Below are 20,299 nucleotides of genomic sequence, written 5' to 3' on the forward strand. Positions count from 1 at the left end.
AAATATCAGAAAGAAGATTTCTTAAGGGACAGATTTCTCTCAGAACTATATTTTCTATTTTTACCAATTTACAGTTTAAAATATTTAAAGTTAGCAAATTGAAGTAGAAGATATTTTAGTTAGATTTGATGGATGATTTAAGAACATTTGTCTGGTATCAGAAATATTTGCAGGAGATAACCAGGCTGAGCCCGAGGGAAGGGTCAAATGCATTATAAGTTATGAGTCCCTGCATGTTCACAAGACATGCAAGTCCAGCCCACCTTGAATGCTTCTCTTCTACTCATTTCCCTTGACTGTTAGTGGGTCAGATTTGTAGAGAGCTTAAGCTTGCAATAAATCTTTATTACTCATGTGAACTTTCTGAATGTCTTGATTTCCACTTGACAATATCAGCAAAAACAAGGCATGTGTTAAAAAAAATCCTCTTATACCTAGCATTTCTCTGATAGTGAAATGTTCACTGATGAATATAATAGTTTTTATAGTCTTATAAAATTAATTGTGAAATTATGCTTCTAGGAATTGACACTTGTAGCATCTTTTAGATAACTTATGAAAAGTTGTAAATAAATTGTCAAGTCAGCTTTGCCAGCAGGCAGTACACATAGTTTTTCGGGTTATAAAGACAATTGGGATTGGAATTGCCATTGGTAAGCAATGCAATGGTGCATTTTCCTGTGACTGTGCTGCTTAGGGATGGCGATCCCAGTTTTCATCATTAAGAGACCATTGTGTGGATCATTAAACACCGACCTTACATGACAGTGACTTCCAACTTCCTGCTCACTTCCCCATTGACTTTCCTACTGGAAAGTCAGCAGGAAGCTTTAGAAATTGCACTAGCACCATAGCAGCTTGCTGCAACATTGCAATTGCAAACCAAGTGCCAAGAACCCAGATCTCAATTGTGTAACTGCAGAGACGGTGCGATGGCCAGAACTCTGCAGACCAATTGTAAGTGCCCCTTGTTGAGCACTGCCACAAGTTTGAAATGTTTGCTGACATGGTGTAATGCAAACACTGCTCCTCTGTGCATGCTGCTTTAGTAAGAAAATTCTGATTATTGGACAGGTGTGCTGAATCTTTTCTATTTGAGAGATTAATAATGCTTTTTTTCTTCTCTACAATTCTTTGTTCCCAGTCATGAAGAAAGTCCGTGATTTCTTCAGTAAACGGAGATTAAGAAGAACATGTACTTTGGAGGATATCAGATCGGATGCCTCTTTTGTACAACCCCCTCCGGATGGAGGTTGGGGCTGGGTTGTAGTGGCGGCGGCTGCTACACACTGCCTGCTTGTCAGTGGATTTCACAGTGCCTTTGGTGTTTACATGCTGCCCCTTCTTGATACTTTTGAATCAAGTAACTCGCAGATAGGTAGTTCATTGTTACATTAAGGTTTCCAGCATAGCTTTGATATATTGTACTGCAGTTTTGTTTATAATTATGTCTTGCTTGTTAACAGTCTTTAAGCAAATGGTTTAAACTATATGTCAATGCTCTTGAAATCCACAAGAATTAGGGTCATTTACATCAGTAAAACATACAAGTGAGTTGATAATATTTTTTTTACGATATTTTTTTATATGTTTAATTAAATGCATTTGTCTTTTTAAGCTTGGATTGGATCAATCAGCTATGCTCTCATGATGACATTTGCTCCTATTTCTGGAATACTTCTGGTAAAGTATGGAGCTGTAAAAGTGGCGGTAGTTGGAGATCTAGTGACCATAGGTGGTCTAGTGTTGTCATCATATACTGAAAAGTTAAAAATGCTGTTTTTCACACGTGGAATCGTTGTTGGTGTGGGATCAAGTCTGGCCTACACTCCAGGTAATGCTTTATATTAAAATCAAATTTTGTCACACATTTCTTCTGTTTTTGAAAAAATATTTTTGCTTTGCTTTTGCTTTTGCTTTTGCTTTTGCTTTGCAGCACTTTTTCATGAGAAAACTTGTTAGGTAAGCTTTCCATTGGGAGAGCGAGTACGTTCAGCGAAGCGTTGTGAGAGTTGTGTTGCAGAACACACAAAGCAGCCTACAGAGCAGTGGTGGGTTTCAACTAACCAACTAAGAAGAGATAGTATGTCAGGTGCAATCATTTTCCTAGGGAGGACTTCTCCTTAAGGAGAAGTGGGCAAAAAGACACCACCCAGGAACATGTACAAACTGAAAAAGAAGTAACGTAGGGGATAAAGAAAGAGAGAAATGTAGTGGTTTCTTGGAGAAGGTGGGTAAACTTGGTAAGCCCCTTTTGTGGGTGGCCATTCCTAGCCGCTTGCGCCCGGTGCTGCGGTTGAAGTGAAGCCCCAAAGCCCCCGCCACCACCGGAATATCTGCTGCCGCCTCTTCCTCCTCCTCCAACAGCACTGCCAGATTTGCCGCCCGATGCTGTGGCTGAGGTGAAGCCGCCAAAGCTCCTGCCAGCACCCCCACCTGTGGCAGCGACGCCTCCCCCTCTGCTTGGAGCACCTGAGCTGGGCCCCGCGTTACCCCTGCCGCCTCCTCCTCCTCCTCCACCGTGCTTTTGAGAAGCCATGAGGCCTTTTTTTCCTGCTCCCACCACCTCCGCCGCCTTCTTACTGGCTCCCGCAGCCTCATGGCTCCTCAAAAGCACGGCGAAGGAGTAGGGGAGAGGGATAACGCGGTGCCCAGTTCGGGTGTTCCGAGCGGAGTGGGATGTGTCACTGACATGGGCGGGGTGGTGGCGGGAGCTTTGGCAGCTTCACCTCAGCCGCAGTGTCGGACGGCAAATCTGGCAGTGCTGTTGGAGGAGGAGGAGGTGGCGGCAGAAGATATTCTGGTGGCAGCGGGGGCTTTGGGGCTTCACCTCAGCTGCAGTGCTGGGCGCAAGCGGCTAGGACTGGCCGCCCACAAAGGACCTCCCCGGGCTTGCTTTGCTGAAAATGGGGCGACTGGTGCTAGTTTAAGCGGCTGGCGCAAACTACCGTCAGTCGCCCAGTGCTCAACAAAACAAGTCTGGGGAGGTCCTTTGTGGGTGGCCAGTTCTAGCCGCACCTTAGAGGGGTGTTCCCGGAAGTTAATTGCTTCCAGGTTCACCGACCAACTGGTCCGCAAGGACCGGTAGGAACCCACCCCTGATACAGAGACGCTGCAGTTTAAATAGGCTTTTCCTTTCGTGGAAATAGAGGTATCAGAGTCCATCAAACAGTCCAAGTCATAAACAGATAAGACAGTCCGTCATCAATGTCTTTCAGTTAAGGGATAATCCAAATAACATAGTCCAGAATCATACAAACTCCGTTTGTTAACTGTTGCAAAACTTACAATAGCTCACAACACTCAGATCAGATCAGCCCAGCATCTAACAAACAAAGAGCTAGCAGTCATTCTGGCTCTCTCGTATGGCCGATTGAGGAAAAACAGCAACCAATCACATTTTACCGTATGATTTAAAGAAACAATTACAACATTGCTACATGATTTATATATTGCCAACCCAACTGTTAGATTAAATTCCTAACAAAACTCATTAAAAATAGTACCATAGTTTTTAATTGTGTCAGATGAAAAGCAATGTTTAAGCTTTCTCCTTTCCCAGATACCTTTTTCATGTTAAATAAAACAGAGTGTGATGTGACTGGACTTCAATATAAAACAACTACTTTAAATTTCTGTTTATTTCTTGATAGGCCTGATAATGGTTAGCCTTTACTTTACAACAAAGCGTTCATTTGCCACTGGATTAGTGATGGCTGGAGGGGCTGCAGGAACTTTCGTACAGAATAGACTTCAGTATTATCTAATTCAGAATTTTGGATGGAGAGATAGTTTGCGTGTGTATAGTGCAATTCTAACCATATGTATTTTTTGCTGGATTTGCCTACAGGCCTCTTCAAAAATGTATGTATCTGCTTTGGGCATTTTAAATTAAATATCTCCTTTTTCCTGTGTGTGGGGGGGAAAAGGTAGGTAGGTAGGTAGATAGTTTTATTTATATGCCGCCCTTTTCCCTGGGGGGACTCAGGGCGGCTTACAGTTCAAAAGGAAGGGACATACAAATTAAACACATAAGACAGTACATCGTTAAAAACACAACATTCATACAATTCGGGTGGGTTGAGGTCTTTAGTCCCAGGCCTGTCGGGACAGCGAGGTTTTGAGGGCTATGCAGAAGGTCTGGAGGGTGGTGAGGGTACGAATCTCCACGGGGAGATCGTTCCATAGGGTCGGAGCTGCCACCGAGAAGGCTCTCCTCCGCGTGGTTGCCAGTCGACACTGACCGGCTGATGGAACTCGGAGGAGGCCTAATCTATGGGATCCATATTGGGTAAAATAAGGATACAAAGTAACACAGAGAGTTCTTTTCAGGTTTCTGATTTCTCCTACACAATTACTCAGACAAAACACAACTATACATCCCTGCCCCCCCACCCAATAAATAAGTAGCAACACGGGAATAAAAAGAAAGTAAATCCAACATTTAGGACAACTATTGCAACCATGGTTGCAATTTGATCTCAATCTGGGATGCTGGTTGTAGACTGAAGGCCCCAATGGACAGTGTCATACAGCAAATGGAAATTATATGAGTGGTACGACAAATGGTGCATTGCTTAAATTAAAATGTGACCCTCCATTATCTCAGCTTCCTTTCGTGGACTGTTTTCCAAAGACCCTTTCTAATTTTATTTGAATTGGGGCAAGTCTTTAATAAGGTAATATGTAACCATTGACTATAGATGGAATCATAGCATTAGCACCCAGGCTTATATACCTCTTCACGGTGCTTTAAAAGCCTCTCTTAGCGGTTGGCAGAGTCAGCATATTGCCCCCCAGCAATCTGGGTCTTCATTTTACCGACCTCGGAAGGATGGATTACAAAAGCATCCTAGGACTGTTTTGAAAAGGTAGTTTATACGTTTAGTTTCCCTCGTCTTGTAATATCTAATTCAAATTTTCTGCATCTGGATGTGGATGTGATGTAGCAGCTAATAATATGGAACAGAGCAGAAAATGTATGTCTTGTAAGTCATAAATTCATTGGACATGTGAGTAGATAAGAACTTGACACATCTTAAGTGTTCTGTAAAAGTAAGTTTCACAACCATGTATTTATTAAATTCAGATTCTGGTTATTAATGATTGTAGTGACATTTGTCTATCAGAGATTATTTCGCACTTCCCTGTCTTTTCCTGTTCTCCACTGTCTCCCAGAGTCTAACCATGCCCACTGCATCAATGACACTCATCCTCTGCCGTCTCCTTCTCTTTTGCCTTCAGTCTTTCCCAGCATCAGGGTCCTCTCTTCTTATTTGATGGCTACAATATTTATGGTTCAGCTTCAGTATCTGTCCTTCTAAAGGACAGTCAGGGTTGATTTCCTTTAGGATAAAGCTATTTAAAGAAGCTGAATATAACTGCAAGATCAGACCCAGATGGCCTGGCAATAGCTAGAACTTAAGGAAGTCAGCGTGTTTGATCCTTATCCCACCCCTACCCCCAGATCTCAGGTATTCCACTATAGATTTTTTGTTAACTTCTATTCGTCCAAAATTACTTTTATCATCCCTCTCATTTATCATTCTGTCTCCAATCTAATTTGGGTTTTCAGATGATAAGAATTCAGGAAAGGGCTAGCTCAGTTATTGTCAGTAAAGAGACCTGTCACTGACTGCTTATTTTATTTAATAAATTTATAGGGCAGCTTTGGGGAACAGAAAAGCTGGGACATATTAATTAGGAAAGACCCTATCAGTATGCCTTATAGGAAAAGACAAATCCGTTCTTCTGGGAAATATTATAGTTTAATTCCTGAAATTCATGTTTCTTGTCTTTTTCATTTCAGTAAAACCTGTTAAGATTTGGGTAAACACATGCTTGGAAAAAAGACTGTTTTCAGTTTAACACCCCAGAACTTGAGGCATAGGACTGCACTAAAGCAACTCAATTCATTTCTTAAATCACCCATGCTGTTTGCTTCCAGGAATGCAAATTGCAAATGAAAGCAACTAAGTAGTTGTGTCAAGTATCTAGAATAGGGTGACCAGACGTCCCGCTTTTGGCGGGATAGCCCCGCCTTTTCATAAATTTTCCCGCGTCCCGCACGCTTCTTAAAAACACACGCTTTTTTGGGCGCTCGCAGCTCCCTCGCTCCCCCGCCCATCAGCTGCTAGCTCGCTGGGCTGGCTCATCATTCCGTTCTATCCTACAAATTTAAGCCAGCCCAGCCTTCCGCTCACTGATTGGATTGGCCTGGACTCCAGCCAATCAGTGAGCTGGCTGGGATGGAAAATTTTCAGCACGCCACATGCTGAAAATTTTCCATCCCAACCAGCTCACTGATTGGCTGGACTCCGCTTTGCTGAGCACGCCTGCGTGAGTCTCCATTTCATTTCATCTTTTGGGGTTGCAGCTGCGGTTACTCACTGGTGAGTAATCATGTTATGAATTGGTACCGGTGGGAATCGGGAGGCACTGGGGGGAGGAGACAGCCCTCCTCTCCTCCTTCTCCCCCTTTGCGGAGTTCATTTCACCTCCTCGCGTCACAGCCAGCCCCTGTGCTGCGCCGCCACGGGCGGCAGAAGCTCCGGAACCCGAGTGGAATTTCTCTGCACGAGTGAAACAGCCCCCGCCGGACTCACGGAGCTTCTGCCGGTGTGGCGGCGCCTGTGCTGCGTGGTTCCCAGCGACCACACCGCGAGTCCGCGAGGCGTGGTAGCATCCCGCCACCCTCCCCTGCGGCTCTCCTGCGGCGGCGGAACGGCTGGAAGTTCTCTGCGCGAGGTGAAACGGCCGGCAGCCGCCTCGCTCTCCTGCCTCTCCGTTCCCAAGCAGCCCCGTCCTCTCCTCCTCCCTCGGTCCTTCCCGCGGCCGCCTCGCCAAAATCTAGCTCTCCCTCCCCCTGCTTCGGCCGCTGCTGGCCATCGCCCAGCCGCCGCAGCCACCTCCCCTTCCTCCCTCCCTCCTCCCCGGACTCCTCTTCCCGCCCCCACCGCCTCGGCTTGGGAGAGCGAGCGAGCTAGCGAGCGAGCGAGCGAGAGAGAGAGAGAGAGAGAGAGAGAGAGAGAGAGAGAGAACGGGGGAATCTCTCGGGGCTCACCAGAACGCTGCTCCTTTCCCAGAGCAGAGAGAGAGAAGGAAAGAAGGGGGGAGAGAAAACTGGGTGCCCGAGCTCTTTTCCCACATCCCTATGCAGCGGGGAAAGAGAGGTCACTCCCAGTGAAGTGTTGCCCCCACGCTCGCTGCTTCTGCCGCAGCCACCCGAGGCTGAGACGGGATTCAGGGTTTTGACAGATGCCCGTTTCCCCCTCCCCGCGCCCGAGCCCTTCCCCCACATCCCTATGCAGTGGGGAAAGCTCGCTGCTTCTGCCGCAGCCACCCGAGGCCGAGACGGGATTCCCCTCTGCCAGCGCTGGGCAGCAAAGCCTGAAATGTTAAGCTCACTCCCTCTTCCTGCAGCACGCCCCGATGCCGAGATCCCGCGCACTTGGGGCTGCTGCGATGTCCAGGGAGGCTCAGCTGGTCTGAGTAGGCAGGGCAGGGGTAACGCGGTGCCCAGCTCAGGTGCTCTGAGTAGGGGGGGGAGCCACCCTCTCTGCCAGCGCTGGGCAGCAAAGCTGAGATGTTAAGCTCACTCCCTCTTCCTGCAGCACGCCCCGATGCCGAGATCCCGCGCACTAGGGGCTGCTGCGATGTCCAGGGAGGCTCAGCTGGTCTGAGTAGGCAGGGCAGGGGTAACGCGGTGCCCAGCTCAGGTGCTCTGAGTAGGGGGGGAGCCACCCTCTCTGCCAGCGCTGGGCAGCAAAGCTGAGATGTTAAGCTCACTCCCTCTTCCTGCAGCACGCCCCGATGCCGAGATCCCGCGCACTTGGGGCTGCTGCGATGTCCAGGGAGGCTCAGCTGGTCTGAGTAGGCAGGGCAGGGGTAACGCGGTGCCCAGCTCAGGTGCTCTGAGTAGGGGGGGAGCCACCCTCTCTGCCAGCGCTGGGCAGCAAAGCTGAGATGTTAAGCTCACTCCCTCTTCCTGCAGCACGCCCCGATGCCAAGATCCCGCGCACTTGGGGCTGCTGCGATGTCCAGGGAGGCTCAGCTGGTCTGAGTAGGCAGGGCAGGGGTAACGCGGTGCCCAGCTCAGGTGCTCTGAGTAGGGGGGGAGCCACCCTCTCTGCCAGCGCTGGGCAGCAAAGCCTGAAATGTTAAGCTCACTCCCTCTCCCTGCAGCACGCCCCGATGCCGAGATCCCGCGCACTTGGGGCTGCTGCGATGTCCAGGGAGGCTCAGCTGGTCTGAGTAGGCAGGGCAGGGGTAACGCGGTGCCCAGCTCAGGTGCTCTGAGTAGGGGGGGAGCCACCCACTCTGCCAGCGCTGGGCAGCAAAGCCTGAAATGTTAAGCTCACTCCCTCTTCCTGCAGCACGCCCCGATGCCGAGATCCCGCGCACTTGGGGCTGCTGCGATGTCCAGGGAGGCTCAGCTGGTCTGAGTAGGCAGGGCAGGGGTAACGCGGTGCCCAGCTCAGGTGCTCTGAGTAGGGGGGGAGCCACCCTCTCTGCCAGCGCTGGGCAGCAAAGCTGAGATGTTAAGCTCACTCCCTGTTCTTGCAACACGCCCCGATGCGAAAAACGCTGAAATCCCACGCACTTGGGGCTGCTGCGATGTCCAGGGAGCTCCAGGATGACTGAGAATCCCCCGTGTTATTCCAGATAGGATAGAATATTGCCTTTTCCACTTTTTCCATTCCCCCCAATGGCGGTTAAGAATCAGCAAAAATTTGGGGCGTGTGTCTGCGGGAGAAAGAAAAGAAAAGTAAGGAAAAGGAAAGAAAGGAAAAAAAGAGAAGAAAAGGAGGGGAGAAGAGGGGAGAAAAAGGGGTTTGTTGTAGAGTTGATAAAGATTTTAAGAGTTTGGCAGCGAGAGGATTCTGAATGGATCCCGAATGATCGGGACTCGAAACAGCTCTATTACGTCCTGCTTTTTGTGGGGGGGAAAGAGAGAGAAAGAGGGAGAGGGGAAAAATTTTGGGAACGGCCGTAGCCTACCTCATCTGGATCCTGGAGCGAAGCGCAAAAAAGCACAAAAAAAGCGTTGGGTTGGGGTTTTTTTTGATACTCTGATTTTTGTCACTTTCGTTACTGTTTTCAATTCAATTCTTTTTTTCCCCAGTCTTTTTTTTAAAACTGAACGCTTCTACCTCCACCCCTCCTTCTGTCCCGAGGAGTTTTGGAGTGGAGGGGAGGAACAGGGTTTGAGGCACGGGGATGGAGGTGGGGGTGGGGATCAGCTGGCCAAGACGGCATAATCCCCCGCTTTCCAAGCTCACAAACAGCACGGATCTCTCCAACTCTTTCTCTCCAGCTCTAAGTATTTTACACTGAGGTTTTTAGCTCCAGCATCCCTGTTTTTAAAATGCTGAAGACCCATCCTGATCCCTCCAATGACGTTCCAGATAATGAAATATGCAGGGCACGTTGTAGTAAAAAAAATTGCCAATTATCATGATTGAAACAGGATCTGAATGGAAGAACTCCAATTTGCTTGGCATAATGTTTAAAGGACTTTGATTTGAAGAGATTTCAGAGGAAGAAATGGCTATGGCTTCAGAGGAACAAGTGGCAGGCTCAAGTTACATGAGCTCACCATATGTCATACCTACATGCTTGCAAATTCTTTTACTTATTGGACCAAAGACCCAGCTAGGAAAAATGATAACACATGGAATCCTTTAGTGAATGCTATGCAGCAGTATGTGTATCAAAAGCATAGATTTACAGGAGCTTAGTAGAAATATGCTGTAGTAATGCAAATCAAAAGCAGAAGAATTTATCCTTGAGGATCTTTACTATTTTCAAGCCCCCTTCCCTCTTCAGGCTTCAGAATTTAAGGAAAGAGAGAGGGAGAGGGAGGGAGGGACAGAGAGAGAGAGAGAGAAAGGGGGACTGTGTGCACAGGAGTAGGGATTTTCTAAAAGTCCCATTGAATCCAGAGGAGGGAAGAGAGAAAGAAAGAGGGAATGTGTGAGGGTGGGGGATTTCCTAAACCCCATTGAATACAGAGGAGGGAAGAGAGAAAGAAAGAAAGGGAGTGTGTGCACAGGAGTGTGGATTTTCTAAAAATCCCATTGAATCCAGAGGAGGAGAGAGAGAAAGAAAGAGGAATGTGTGCACAGGAGTGTGGATTTTCTAAAAATCCCATTGAATCCAGAGGAGGAGAGAGAGAAAGAAAGAAAGAGGAGTGTGTGCACAGGAGTGTGGATTTTCTAAAAATCCCATTGAATCCAGAGGAGGAGAGAGAGAAAGAAAGAGGAATGTGTGCACAGGAGTGTGGATTTTCTAAAAATCCCATTGAATCCAGAGGAGGAGAGAGAGAAAGAAAGAAAGAGGAGTGTGTGCACAGGAGTGTGGATTTTCTAAAAATCCCATTGAATCCAGAGGAGGAGAGAGAGAAAGAAAGAGGAATGTGTGCACAGGAGTGTGGATTTTCTAAAAATCTCATTGAATCCAGAGGAGGAGAGAGAGAAAGAAAGAGGAATGTGTGCACAGGAGTGTGGATTTTCTAAAAATCCCATTGAATCCAGAGGAGGAGAGAGAGAAAGAAAGAAAGAGGAGTGTGTGCACAGGAGTGTGGATTTTCTAAAAATCCCATTGAATCCAGAGGAGGAGAGAGAGAAAGAAAGAGGAGTATGTGTACAGGAGTGTGGATTTTCTAAAAATCCCATTGAATCCAGAGGAGGGAAGAGAGAAAGAAAGAGGGAGTCTGTGAGGTGGGGGGATTTCCTAAACCCCATTGAATCCAGAGGAGGAGTGTGTGTGTATTTGTGTGAGTGTGTGTATGTGTGTGTGTGTGTGTGTGTGTGTGTGAGAGAGAGAGAGAGAGAGAGAGAGCGAGAGAGAGCGCGAGAGAGAGAGAGAGAGAGACTATCACTGTGTTGTAGCTTATGATTCTTGATGAATGTATTGTATTTTATTTTATTTATGTACACCGAAGACAAATTCCTTGTGTGTCCAATCACACTTGGGTAATAAACTATTATACTCCTCTACTCTACTCTACTCTACTCTACTCTACTCTACTCTACTCTACTCTACTCTACTCTACTCTACTCATTTCTATTTCAATTCTAATAAGGAGTTTAGCTTCTCTCTCTTGAAAATGTAAGCTAGCATAATGCAAGCTAGCTTTAGCTTTCAAACAGTTCATTTAGTGACCAAAGTTACAACGGCCATGACCATTTTTCACACAGTGACCATTTTTCACACTTAGCGACCGTTGAAGCATCCTCATGGTCACGTGATCCAAATTTTGATGTTTGGCAACAGATTCATATTTATGATGCTTTCAGTGTCCTGGGGTCATATAATCGCCTTGTGTGACCTTTTGACAAAATATAAAATTTTTAATCAAGCCCCCCCCCCCCGGTCAATGGTGTCCCTCTTTACCAATCTGAAAATCTGGTCACCTTAATCTAGAACAAATTTCCTTAACCTAGAGAAAATTGAGTTACCGTATTTTTCAGAATATAAGATGCACCTTCCCCCCCCCCCGAAAAAAGGGGAAAATCTGGGTGTGTCATACACTGAATACAGCATATTTGGCCTCTGAAACCCCGCCCCTTCACAAAAATGGACGTGCAGAGTGTTTGGGAGGCCTGCAAAGTGCTAATGGAGGCTGGGGTGGCAAAAATGAGCAAAAAACAGACTGTTTTTTGCTCATCACCCCCCCAGCCCCTAAGAGCACTTTGCAGGCCTCCTAAAGGCTATGTGTGCCCTTTTTGTGGCAAAAGGGCCTGTTTTGGCAAAAAACAGCCCTTTTTTGCTTGTTACACCCCACCAGCCCCCAGGAGTACCTAAAGGCTATGCATGCCCTTTCTTTTGGCGAAATACAGACCACTTTTTCCTCATCCCCCCCAGCCCCCAGGAGCATTTTGCAGGCCTCTGAAGCTCTCTGCATGCCCCGTTTTTCACAAATGAGGCATGCAGGAGGTTTGGGAGGTCTTCAGAGTGCAAAAACTTTTTTTAAAATTTACCTGATGTATCTTGTACTCAGGTGCGTCTTATACTCTGAAAAATACGGTAAATTGCAGCTCCTGTTATCCAGTCAGCCTTGCCAAGTAGACTAGACTTAGAAATCAATGCCACATACTTTAGGTCTAAAATTACTTTTATTCAAAGAGCTATAGTAAAAAATTCTTGCAATTCCCAATGTGCTTCGTTTTGCTCTCATTTTATCTTTGTGTGACATAGAGAGGGGTGTGTCTGAGATGATTACTGAAATTAGTTTCTTGGAATGGACTTAAGCCACGCTGGTTTGATGGTTGCCTTGGTAATGGCTTTTCCTCATGTTTTTCTAGGCCAGTCCCTTATGCCTTTCCCACCGAACATACTGGCTGCATTTCGGAAATTGTAGGCACCAGGGTAGAAAAAAAAATCCCAGTGTGATTCCTATTCATGATAAAAGTAAACTTTTTGTGTACAAGGAACTCATTCCCTCTAATGCCTATACCTGCTCCAGCTGTGTCCAGCAAGACATGTTAACAGAGGTTCTTGTGGTATATAAAATCATTTTTTGCAATCATCCTCAAAATAATTGCTTAAACATCACACAAATCCGTCCTGTGCTCATTTGTGATGCACTTTTTATGTTATCCTGGTTGCACATAACTGTTGTATTTATTGCTTTCTGGTGAAATTAATCAGTATTGCGTACACAGTAATAATTTCTCTTTTTTTTTTTACTTTGTATTTTACAGATAGAACTCATCCAAGTGTAGTTGAAAAATTTAACACATCGCCTCTAAGAGGGTTTATAGTCGATTTAACTTTATGGAAAGATCGTATTTTTGAGATATGGGTCAGTTCTCTTGGATTAGCAAAATTTGGATTCTACATACCTTTTGTGCAAATGGTAAGTTGCCATTATCTTTTTTTTTTTTGGCTTTTCTGTTATAGCTTGGAATGAGGGTCCCCAACCTGTGGGCCATGACCCACTAGTGGGCTTTGAGGGTTTGCAACCAGGCCATGGTAATGGCCGGCTCGTGTGTGCGTGTGTCCACGCATATCTTCACTTGCATGAGCACCAGCCAAGCACATACACACGCTCCATTTAAATGAGCAGTAGGTATGTGTGCATGGTACTTGCACAAATGGAGTGTGTTATATTATATCTATAGTGTCAAGTCACAGTACTTTTGACAGTGAATGTATGCCTTTTGGATTCAAGTTCTGTAAAGATGTTGTGCCTTAAAATGGCTTCTACTGTACAGCACAGTGGAGTTGCCATGGTAACGGCTTCACAGTACTCCACAAGGGGCTCCCTCCAATACAGGATTGGGATAAATATATACCCAGACTACCTTGATTTATCAGCTAATTCTAACTATTTTAAGACATGTGGCTAAACATTCAATTTTTACCAGTTTTAATCCTTAACTCAATTTTGGAGAAGGGCTACATCAATTTGGGCCAAGTTGATTTATTTTTAGTAGCTGTAAGATTGTCGTTTGTCCATAATAGGTAAGTGGTCACTGAGAACAAGTGTACATTTATTTCAATAGTGTCAGATACACCAACTGCAGTCTTGACTGTGCTAACTTTCAAAACTTGAATAATACTTGGTCAATTACTTTTGAGGAATAATTTTTGAAGAAAACATCGTGTCATTGCCAAAGGATCTAAATTTGGTGCCGCCTTCATATATTGGATTAAATCCCATAGTCCCCTGTCAGTTTGTTTTTTGGCAATGCATTATGGAGGCACCAAATTGGAGAACACTAATGTATCCAATGAAGATAGACTTATCAGGAGAGGAGTATGAAATGTTTGAATTGTCAGTCAGTTACATCTATTTTTTTTTTGCTAACTATTTGCATAAATCTTTAAACAAGTATGACTGAATTTGCGGGTATATTTAATTACTAGGTTAGCTTAATTATGACTAGTGTTCACTAAACAGAATACTTTAAACCCGACATGTTAAAAATCGTGCTTCATTTTCTTTTTTGCAGATGACACTTGCAGACGATTTGGGTATTCCTGTGGAAAAAGCATCCTTCATTATGGTGGGACTTGGAGTAAGCAGCATGATTAGTTGTCTTCTGTTTGGAAAAATTTGTGATATTGAAAGTGTCGACCGACTTTATGTTAACCAGGTATCCATATTATCTGTTGGTAAGTTTCACAGTAAGCTTCTGAATGTTTTTTGCCTGAGAAATTATGGTTTTAGACCTAGAAACATCTAGAGTCTCATTTCTTGCACATATGAGTTATATCAGCACAACTACAAGTTAACACTGTGCCTTAAGTTAATTATTGCCAAATCTTCTTGAGGCCATCCGTGTGATGGCTTGAATTCCAGTTCTCACTGGAACATGATGAGTAGAAATTAGGAATTAGGAGAATGGAATCTGACACATGAGGTGGGTTCTCATGGGAGAACCTACTGTATTTTTGGAGTATAAGATGCACCCTTTTCCCTCAAAAAAGAGGCTGAAAATCTGGGTGTGTCTTATACACTGAATACAGCATTTTTTGCCTCCTGAAACCCCACCCCTTTCACCAAAATGGTCGTGCATAGCTTGTAGGAGGCTTTCAGAGAGCTCCTGAGGGCTGGGGAGGGCAGAAATGAGCAAAAAATGAGCCATTTTATGCTCATTTTTGCCCTCCCAGCCCCCAGGAGCATTCTATAAGCTTTCTAATGCCCTTTTTTTTGACAAAAAAGGGCCTGTTTTCACAAGAAATGAGCTGTTTTTTGCTCATTTTTTGCCCCAAACCCACTCCCCAGGAACACTACAAGCCTCCTAAGGGTTATTCATGACCTTTTTAAAAAAAAACAGGCCCGTTTTTGTGAAAAATGGGCCATTTTTAGGAGGTTTGCAGAGTGCAAAAACTTTTTTTTTAAATTTGCCTCTTCAAAACCTTGGTGCGTCTTATACTTTGGTGCGTCTTATACTCTGAAAAATACAGTAATTTCTTTATGGCAATCTAGCAGAAGACACTTGGGCACTTGGAGCCAATGCATAGGTTCCTTAATATGAGGCACAGAAGATGCATTACTATCATACTTGAGAAACAAAATTTTTGGTAAGCAGAACTAAAATATTGGAAATTAGCAGTGGCAAAGCCTGATGAGTGCTGTTTTATCTTAGTTTACATTATAGAGTAAATAAATACATTTGGTTCATATTGAAATCTGTGTCCTTCATGTTTTATTTTTCAGGTGTGGTCTACTTTATTATTCCTCATTGCACATCTTTTACCGCTCTTGTAGTTGTTTGCTCCTTTTTGGGATTTTTCGACGTAGGAAACTATGTTTTCCTACCTATCCTTACATTTGATTTGGTGGGAGCAGAAAGAATGCCTGTTGCATGAGGATTTATGATGGCTGTCAATGCAATTAGCTGTTTTGGTCCACCCTTTGCAGGTAAACCAGTTAATGTGATTTGTCTGTAAAAAACACTGAGCCTGGAGAAAACTATACTGCTAATGTGTCCAAGAACTGACTCTTCCCAAGGCCTGCCTGAGTATTATTTGCTTATTATATTTGTATGCCTGCAAATCTCACAAATATGGCATACAGCAGTGAATTAAAAAGAAAAACCAATAAATATTTAAAAACAGTCATGTTTCAAAACAATAAAATGGCACCCAAGCAAGGGGAATGATATGAGCCACAGTAAAATAGCTGTCAGTGTTCCAAATATCATCCAAAATTAAATCAGAGTCCAAGGCAGAATATTCCTCAAAGTTCCAATTTATTAAGAGAGACATGTTGGCACATATGTAGAAACCTGAATCTGAAAGCTTCCTGGGTTTCCGCACCCAGTTGAAAGTTCGCAATCTTGCCTCCACACCCACAAGTCCATCACATGGCAGTTTCACCCATCCAGTTCCGGTCAGGCTCAGAGAGGTAGAGAACAAAAGATGACCTTGGCTTCCTAGAAAGGAATTTTATTTTGATAACAATACATTCTACTTCTAACTATTCCCCCTCCCAATTCCCTACTAATGAAACAGCATAGTAGAAAAGAATATTAGTGTGGCAGGCCAAAGATCCTAAAAGGAATCAGCTGCAGGCCTGACAATAGCATCACAGGATTTCCCCAGTCTGCTAGGACCCCCAGGTCTGATGGTACAGCCAGGTCCTGAGGGACTTGAATATTGAACAGGATGGACTTTGCCTCACTTCTGGGGGTAAAATATCTCAAAATGGGAGGGCCACACCAAAGACAGTCTGCCTTCTGAGACCCAAGTTTAATTCCCTAATAGTTGGGACATGCAGCCTGCTTTCTCTGGTAGGACAAGCACATATAATGAGGAAGAAGCAGTCCCTCAGATCTCTCTTCCCCAACTACTCTCACCTGGAATCAGCCCCGGAGAAAGGAAGTGAACTGGAGCAGCACTCTTATCGCCCACCCTCAATCAAACTCAATCCAGAAGGACTCCATGGTCAATGGTATCAAAAACTGCAGAGAGGTCAAACAGGGCAAGGATGGATGCCTCACCCCCATTTCATGCTTGCCTGGCTTCTTGAGGAGCAGGTGAGGCAAACTGACCATCGCTAAAACCTCCTCACATAATCCCCTGAACCAGTTTAATCAGCAAAGAGGGACATGGATCTAAAGAAAGGGGCTGAGCTTACAGCCCCAAAGACCCTGTCCGTTTCCTCTGGTCAGACAGGTCAATTCCTGTTCAGATAACGGCAATATTCCTTGCTAGGTATTTCCACTGGTTCTGCAACAAGGCCAGTGTCCACTTGGTTCTCTGAGCCCCTCTTAACCCCTCTTAGCTGCTCAGGAGCCCAGAAGGACACATGCCCACCCAGAACAGAGTGGCAGGACACAATAAGGTCTGCACATAATAAGAACAGAGACTTAATGATGCTTTGCCATACTTACCACCACTAGTTAGGTCTTTTTTCCTCTTTCTTTTCTATGTATGCCTATATAGGTACTCCTTGTTTAATGACTACTCATTTAGCAACCATTTGAACTTATGACAGCACTGAACAAGGGTAGTTACAATGGGACTTCGTACCTACAACCATTGTAGCATCTTGCAGTCATGTGATAAGAATTTCTCTGGCTGGCTGCTCACAAGGTCAGTGGGGAAGCCAGCAGGAAGTCAGAAGCTATGCTCATAAGAGGTTCTCGCTTAACGAACTGCACAGTTCTCACTTAACATTGGTAACTGGGGATTGCAAGAACTGTTGCAGCTAAGTGGTATGGTCGCTATTTTTTTATATAAAACTATGTAGCTAAATTATGGCGTTTTCAATTCCAATTAGCAGTTAAGCAAGGACCAGCTGAATAGCTTTTGGGATCAGGAAGGTGTATGCTGTGATTACTTAAATCTTTTTGATACTGGAATGTATGGTATCATTTGAAAGAAAATTCTGTTTTGGGAAAGGAAGCACAAAAGTAAACAACATATTTTTGTTTCAGGTGTAATGTATGATGCATATGGCAATTATACCATTGGCTTTGTAGTAACTGGGGTTTGTAATATTGGAGCGGCTGGCATACTTGCTTTAATACCCTCATTGCAAAAATCATCAGTCCAGGCAACAAAAAATGACATTAATGCTTCTGTATGTGTAATAACCAATACCATCGTGCCTTGGCAATCTCCAAGTATTTCATTAGGGGTAAGGAGTATTTGATGATATTTCTTTCTCTAAACAAGAAAATTTCTTTCGTCTTCTTTTTCTTCCTCCTCCTCCTCCTTTGGTAGTATGTGTTCTGTACTAACCTGATCTTTGATAGGCATTTTATCACAATGACCCTTTCAGTTATTAGCATTTCTATTGACAGGTGGTAGAGAAATTAATATAGAATCTTCATCACGGTCTTCGTGATTTGCTCAAACAGGATGTGCCAGCTACATGAAGACTCATTTAAAACTCTCAGAGTTTAGAGGTTTTGGCATGAACCCTTGCCCTTTGTGTGGTTCCAGCTATTTTTTAGAAAAAATGCATCACAAGCAACATATTTGGCTAATTTCTCTGGAGATTCCCCCCCAATTCTGTTATTTTCTTCATTTCATTCGTTCCTAGACAAATGCAAAGTATAAAAAGTACAGTTTCATTGCCGTTTGCCTTTAAGATACTTAAGGTCCTTTTAATAAATTCCAATAGTAGGGAGTAACCCACTCTGAAATACCTTTTACCCCTTTTGTCTGGGAAAAGGCTGCATTACACAGGCTGTTAAAAAATATCAGATGTTCATAAAGGAGACCTGATATAATTACTCTTTCTGTCAGAAATTCATTGGATACAGTACTAAAGCTGTTGAACCCATAGCAGCTGAATGTCTAGATTGAGGCCTCAGTCCCCATCTGTCTCAAAAACTGTATACTTAGTTCTTGTTTAGTGACCACAGTTAGGACCAGCAACTCAGTCATTAAGTGAAGTAGTTGCTAAATGGAGAATTATGTGACGGTTTTTGCATATGATTTTACTTGAGCCTTCCTGCTTACAGTATCAGAAGAATACAACTCCAGTTGTATAGTTGGGAAGGTCCCCAAATTTGATACTTGAGGAAGCTGGGTAAAAGGTTGGATCTTATAGTCCCTTTCCCTCACTCCAGTGCCCTCTGGAATGCTTGTCTTCATGCGGCAATAATTAGGAGGAGGAAATGAACAGATGCTTTAGATATTTACAATCTTTAGAGAGGAAGTGATTACAAGATAGTAAGGCTTGAGTTTTGCTTTGGGATCACAATTCTTGCAAGCTGATTTAGGATGTTGGGAATTATAATAATCTCTCTATATATATTAAAATTGTCCCAAAGCAGAGTTTGAAGGCTATGTGGAAGGATGGTTTATAGCTAATGAATCCAAAGATTATTTAAATTATAGATTTCAAAAGGAATATGAGTGATCATGATAATAGATGCTAAGACTTTTAAAATCAGATGTACACTGTCTTTATCTCAGATACATAGTGTGTATTCAGATTACGAGAGGAAATGGAAGAATGCTGTTGAACTGCCATCATTAATACTGTCTTTCATAATACATTTTTTGTTACAGAGTATTACTTCCTCATTCACAAAATCTATGATATCTCCTGCAGCAAGTACCTCAGGCCATTCAAAAGGATTCAGCATGAAATCCTTTAAAAGCATACTAAAGTCAGATACAACATCTGTTAAGATGACGTCAGAACCTAGGACCTCTATGGGTACTGTGGAATATATGAAGGCTTTCCCGGATCAAGAGAACGATACAGCTGAGGGGAAATCAGAATTAGCATCTGTTCAAAGTCAAACTTCAATCTCCATGACCCAGGACCTACCCATACCTTGTAAAAAAGAAGATGTAGTGGTCTTGCATGAGTATGAAGGTGACGAGGAAGCTGAAATTACAATTGGGGTAAGGCCTGGACAGGAGTTAACCGTGCCAGAACAACTCATGAAAAAGGAAAGGTCAGACTCTAAACAATTGGAGCGTTTTCCTCCCAGAAAACAAGATGGGGTGGCTTTCTTAGATGAGTATGAAGGAGATGAAGAAGAAGCTGAAATTGCAACTGGGGTAAAGCCTGGACAAGAGCTAACCGTGCCAGAACTATTCATGAAAAGGGAAAGGTCAGACTCTAAACAGTTGGAGCGTTTTCCTCATAGAAAAGAAGATGGCGTGGCTTTTTAAGATGTCTTTATTGGTGATGAGGAAGAACAGTTGAGATATGTGCCTTCTGCCTCTCACAAAAAAGAAGATGAGTTGGTGGTGGAGGATTTGGATGTCCCTAATGATTATCAAGAGCAGCTTAAGAGCACAGCTACACTGAATCCAACTGAAGAAAATAAAACTTCTACATCATTGAAAGACTTCCCCACAGAAAGAGCAATGATGTGATATTTGCTAAAGATGAAGTTAGCAATTTACCATCATAAGAGAGGAAATAGCAATAGTAGTACTATTAGTATTTAGGATTAAGTAACATTAGCATTATTAGCATTAGCATTATTAACATTATTAACATTATTATTATTAGTAGTATTAACAGCATTTGATCTAGCACATCTGCATGACTTCCTAGTAGCAATTTCTTTGTGTTATTTTGTATACTTTTTCATGCTTGTTTGCCTAGCTTTTACAAATGTTTCTAAAATAATTGTTTATTTTTCATTATTTTATAACTTAGATGTACAAACAATTTGAAAAGAACTGAATTTTAAATTATTTATGCTTTGTAGCTAAATTGAGTTGAGACCATCTTCCTATGCAAGATGAAATATGTAGCTCTAACCTTTATCTTCATTTTTTGCTACTGCACAATAGGACTATTCTAAGTGTCAAATTTTGTTCATCATATGGTGCACATATTCAGCTAATTTAAGGTGACCAG

At 43.7% G+C, this 20,299-nt stretch overlaps 1 protein-coding gene across 1 annotated transcript; it reads left to right on the forward strand.

Moving 5' to 3' along the window:
- The first annotated feature begins 1,146 nt into the window (after positions 1–1,146).
- LOC148045053 (monocarboxylate transporter 10-like) lies at positions 1,147–19,599 on the forward strand. The gene is given in 9 exon segments (XM_087719017.1): positions 1,147–1,378; positions 1,619–1,834; positions 3,654–3,829; positions 3,831–3,864; positions 12,708–12,862; positions 13,962–14,124; positions 15,173–15,376; positions 17,397–17,599; positions 18,985–19,599. Coding segments are annotated over 9 exon segments (1,998 nt in total).
- Positions 19,600–20,299: the final 700 nt, after the last annotated feature.

This window comes from Thamnophis sirtalis, unplaced genomic scaffold (genome assembly GCF_051295495.1).
Source record: "Thamnophis sirtalis isolate CommonGarterSnake01/CBP01778 unplaced genomic scaffold, rThaSir2_p1.2 scaffold_6, whole genome shotgun sequence".
In the NCBI taxonomy this organism is placed as follows: domain Eukaryota; kingdom Metazoa; phylum Chordata; class Lepidosauria; order Squamata; family Natricidae; genus Thamnophis; species Thamnophis sirtalis.